General features: G+C 32.7%; 1 protein-coding gene across 1 annotated transcript in view; it reads right to left on the bottom strand.

Annotated features, from left to right (window-relative positions):
- Positions 1-5,427, bottom strand: part of TTC3 (tetratricopeptide repeat domain 3) — a 58,456-nt gene that overhangs the window by 21,574 nt on the left and 31,455 nt on the right. Inside the window, exons 18-21 of the mRNA XM_057377217.1 lie at positions 5,323-5,427; positions 2,586-2,666; positions 1,375-1,487; positions 83-209 (exon numbers count right to left, since the gene is read on the bottom strand). Of these exons, the coding sequence (XP_057233200.1) occupies positions 83-209; positions 1,375-1,487; positions 2,586-2,666; positions 5,323-5,427 (426 nt within the window). The remainder of the gene's footprint in view (positions 1-82; positions 210-1,374; positions 1,488-2,585; positions 2,667-5,322) is intronic.

Below are 5,427 nucleotides of genomic sequence, written 5' to 3'. Positions count from 1 at the left end.
AAGAAAAAGAAAAAGAAAAAGAAAAAGAAAAAGAAAAAGGAGGAGAAGGAGGAGCAGAATTTTGGGTTTTCTCCAGACCCACCTGTAAATGCTCTGTGCGCGTCTCCTCGATGACCTGAGCCGTTCCTGGCCAGGTGAGCAGCCCGGGGACGATGCTGAGATCAATCATCAGTTTGGACCTCAGGAACTGCTCCAGGGCACGGGCAAATCTGGGGATGGGACAGGAAACCCCTCAGATCTCCTGGAGAAAATCCCACCACTCCTGGAAATTCCACAACTCCTGGAAATCCCACCACTCCTGGAAATCCCACCACTCCTGGAAATCCCACAATTCCTTCCCTCAGCCCGGGAGCCGAGAGCAGCCATGAGGGGTGTGGGGTCACAGTGGGGTCAGGGAGGTCCCTGATGTTCTTTGAGATCAAACAGCCCAGGGGGGAGGAGGGAAAGGGATCCTGTGACCCCAGGGATCCYGGGATGAGGGAATGCAGTGAGGATATGGGGATGCCAGTGACCTCACCCTGCTCAGCCAGTGCCCATCCCCATTTCCCATCCCATATTCCCCATTGCCCACTCCCAATCCCCCATCCCCCATCCCCCACTCCTCATATTCCCTGAATCCCAAATATTCCTCCAAATATTCCCTCAATCCCAAACATTCCCTCAAACCCAAACATTCCCCCAATCCCAAATACTCCCCAAACCCAAATACTCTCCCAATCCCAAACATTGCCCCAATCCCAAATATTCCTTCAAACTCAAATACTTCCTTCAATCCCAAATACTCTCTCAATCCTAAATACTCCCCAATCCCAAAGATTCCCTCAATTTCAAATACTCCCCCAATCCCAAATATTCAGTCAATCCCGAATACTCCCCCAATCCCAAATATTGCCCCAATCCCTGAATCCTAAATATTCCCTCAATCACCTCAAAGATTCCCCCAATCGCAAACACTCCCCCAATCCCAAACACTCCCCCAATCCCAAACATTCCCTCAATCTCAAACATTCCCCCAAACACTACCCCAATCCGTCAATCCCAAACATTCCCTCAATTTCAAATATTCCCCCAATCCCAAATATTGCCCCAATCCCTGAATCCTAAATATTCCCTCAATCATCTCAAACATTCCCCCAATCCCTCAATCCCAAACATTCCCTCAATTCAAAATATTTCCCCAATCCCAAATACTCCCTTAAATACTCCCCCAATCCCAAACATTCTCTCAAACCCAAATAGTCATTCAATTCTAAATGTTCCCCCAATCCCAAATATTCCCCCAAATACTCCCCAAACCCAAATACTCCCTGAATCCCAAACATTCCCYCAGTCACTCAAAAAAAGGGATTTTCCCCCAAACCCCACACTCCCCACCTGTTTTGCCGCAGGTAAACCCTCCCGATCCCATAAAGGGCCAAGCAGGAGCAGCTCTCCTGTGGAAATTCCTCCAGGATTTTCCGGAACTGCCCCTCGGCTGTGGCCAGAGCCTTCAGAAAATAAAGGGAAACGTAAAAATTGGGGAAATAATTAGGATTTGATACAAGAAAATCATCTGAAAAAAATTGAAAATTATTTTAAAAATTAAATATTAAAAAAACATTAAAAAACTCCTAAAAGCCATTAAAAAACCACAGAAAAAATATTTTAACAATAAAAAATATAAATAAATATAATTAAAATAAGTATAGGCATGCTATACAGAAATATAAATAAATACAAACATTAYGTAAAAGAATACAAATAAATATCAATATAGCTAAAATAAACAAATATATTATATAAAAATATAAATATTAATATTATGCAAATAAAACATATTGTAAATAAATATAAACACAGCAAAAATAAACATAAATATGCTATACAGAAATATCAATAAAAATATTATTTAAAAACTGTAATATAAATAAAAATATAGTTAAAATATATACATTATATAAAAATATAAATTAAATATTACAGAAATAAAATACAATATAAATATATATGCAATGAAAATATAAATATACTATGAAATATAAATAAATATTAATATTATGTAAATAAAACATAATAGAAATAAATATAAATATAGTAAAAATAAATGTTAAATAAAAATATAAAYATAAGTATTATATAGATAAAATTTAATAAAAATAAATATAATTAATTAAAATAAACTTAAATATGCTATATAAAAATATCAATAAATAAACATATGTAAATAAAACATGATAGAAATAAATATAATGGAGATAAATATAAAKAAATGTAAATAAAATATAATATGAATAAATACATGTAGTTAAAAAATCTAAATAAAGATAAATAAAAATATTCTATAAATTAAATGTAATATAAATATAATTAAAATAAATACAAATAGACTACACAAAATATATACATATTATCTAAATACAACATGAATAAATACAAAAATAATTTTAACAATATACATCTACTATATGAAAATATAATAGAACCTAAATTTTATATGAATGTAATATAATATATATAAATACAAATATAATGAAAATAAATATAAATATAATATAAGAAAATATATAAACAAATGTAAATGGTGTTCTAGGAAACCTAGAACCTACCTGAGGGTGCCCCATTCCCAGGAGGGCAGTGCCGTGTCCATACAGGAATATAACATAATTAATATTAAGAATATTCACAAACTGGAAATAAAAATAAATAAAAGTCAAATTACAGCAACAGCACAAAAATGTGGCACAAATATTGTCAATTCATTTTAATTTAAAAATTTAAATTTTAAAATTTTAAATTTAATTTGAAAAATTTATTTTAAATTTAATTTTTAAAAAATCCAGGCTGAGCCTTGGCTCAGTGGTTGGTTGGGTACAGACACAGAGAACACCAAATTTCACAGAAGTTACCATCAAAATCCTTGTTACCCTTTGCTTTTATCGATCAAAGTTCATCTGAAAATCACAGAACCACCAAGGATGGAAAAGTTCTTTGGGATCATCATGTTTGATCAAAATCTCTTTAATTCCAATATTTGATCCAAGTCTCTTAAATTCCAATATTTACGTCCCTTAAATTCCAATATTTCACCAAAGTCTCTTCAATTACACTATTTGATCAAAATCTCTTCAATTTCACTATTTGATCCAAATCCCCTAAGTTACCCATTTAAAARCACCATTTTGATCAATATTTTTCCCACAACATCTGCAAATCCCGCTGATTACTGACCATCACCAACACATTCAGCTCTGCAGCCAACAACTCAATCTAATAACTGAACAATAAAAATAATAAATATCTCCAATGCCAATATGTCCTCAAGGTCTCTTTAATTCCAATATTTGATCAAAGTTTCTCCAATTCCAATATTTGATCAAAATCCCCTAAATTACCCTTTTAAAAACACCATTCTGATCAATATTTTTCCCACAGCACTTGCAAAAATCGCTGATTATCGACCATCACCAACACATTCAGCTCTGCAGCCAACAACTCAATCCAATAACTGAACAAYAAAAATAATAAATATCTCCAATTCCAATATTTAATCAAAGTCCTTTAAATTACAATATTTGATCAAAATCTTTTCAATTACAATATTCGATCCAAGCCTCTTAAATCCCAATATTTGATCAGTCTCTTAAATTCCAATATTTGATCTAAGTCTCTTCAATTCCAATATTTGACCAAAATCTCTTCAATTCCAATATTTGATCAGAGTCCCAATAAATTCCAATATTTGACCAAAATCTCTTCAATTCCAATATTTGATCAAAGTCCCAATAAATTCCAATATTTGACCAAAATCTCTTCAATTCCAATATTTGATCAAATTCCTTAAAACTACAGTATTTGATCAGGGTCTCTTTAATTCCAATATTGGATCAAATTCTCTTAAAATCCAATATTTGACCAAAATCTCTTCAACTCCAATATTTGATCCAAGCCTCTTCAATTCCAATATTTGATCCAAATCTCCTAAATCCAAATCTCTTATCAGAACACCATTTATTTCCAACCTCTGGAAATCCAGATTAATCTTGAACACCATCAAAATGCTCAGTTCTACAGCCAATAACTCAATCAAATAATTGAGTCATAAAAATAATAAATATCTCCAATTCCAATATTTAATCAAGGTCTCTCCAATTCCAGTATTTGATCAAAGTGTCTTCAATTCCAATATTTGATCAAAGTGTCCTCAATTCCAATATCAAGGTCTCTTAAATTACAATATTTGACCAAAATCACTTCAACTCCAATATTTGATCCAAGTCCCCTTAAATTCCAATATTGCATCAAAATCTTTTCCATTACGGTATTTGATCAAAGTCTCTTCAATTACAATATTTGATCAAGGTCTTTTCAATTGCAACATTTGATCCAAGTCTCTTAAATTATAAAAACATTATTTTGATCAATGTTTTTCCCACAGCACCTGAARATCCTGCTGATTATTGACCATCAACCCATACAGCTCTGCAGCCAACAATTCAATCTAATAACTGAACAATAAAAATAATAAATATCTCCAATGTCAATATTTAATCAAAGTCCTTTAAATTACAATATTTAATCAAAATATTTTCAATTACAATATTTGATCAGTCTCTTCAATTCCAATATTTGATCAAAGTCTTGTCAATTCCAATATTTGATTCCAGAGTTGAATCAATTTCAATCAAATTGAATATTCAAGTCCGTTCAATTCCAATATTTCACCAAAGTCTCTTCAATTCCAATATTTGATCCAAATCTCCTAATTTACCCTCATAAAAACAACATTTTAATAAAAATAACAAATATCTCCAATTCCAATATTTGATCAAGGTCTCTTCAATTCCAATATTTGATCCAATTCTCCTAAATTCCAATATTTGACCAAAATCTCTTCAATTCCAATATTTGATCAAACTCCTTTTAAATTAAAATATTTGATCAAAATCTCTTCCATTGAGATATTTGAGCAAAGTCTCTTCGACTCCAATATTTGATCAAAGTCTCTTCAATTCCAATATTTGATCAAAAGTCTCTTCAATTCCAATATTTGATCAAAATATTTTCAATTACAATATTTGATCAAAATATTTTCAATTCCAATATTTGATCCAAGTTTCTCCAATTCCAATAYTTGATCCAAATCCCCTGAGTTACCCTTATAAAAACACCATTTTGAYCAATATTTTTCCCACAACATCTGCAAAAATTGCTAATTATCAACCATCACCAACACATTCAACCAACAACTCAAYCCAATAACCCAACAACAAAAACAACAAATATTATTTTGGAATAACAGAATYCRATTTTTTCCCGAAATGGGGTGATTYTTGCCCGTTTTACCGTGAAGGTGGGGTTGCTGAGGGTGCTCAGCAGTTTGGCGAAGGCGCGCTCGGCGCTGGGGCAGCGCTGCTCCTGCAGGGCTCTGCAGCCATCGCGGGCCAGCGC

Source organism: Malurus melanocephalus, unplaced genomic scaffold, assembly GCF_030028575.1.
Source record: "Malurus melanocephalus ecotype Western Australia unplaced genomic scaffold, MMel_1.1 scaffold_307, whole genome shotgun sequence".
Classification (NCBI taxonomy): Eukaryota; Metazoa; Chordata; class Aves; order Passeriformes; family Maluridae; genus Malurus; species Malurus melanocephalus.
The sequence above is the reverse complement of the archived record's forward strand: the minus strand, read 5'-3'. Positions and strand labels throughout refer to the sequence as shown.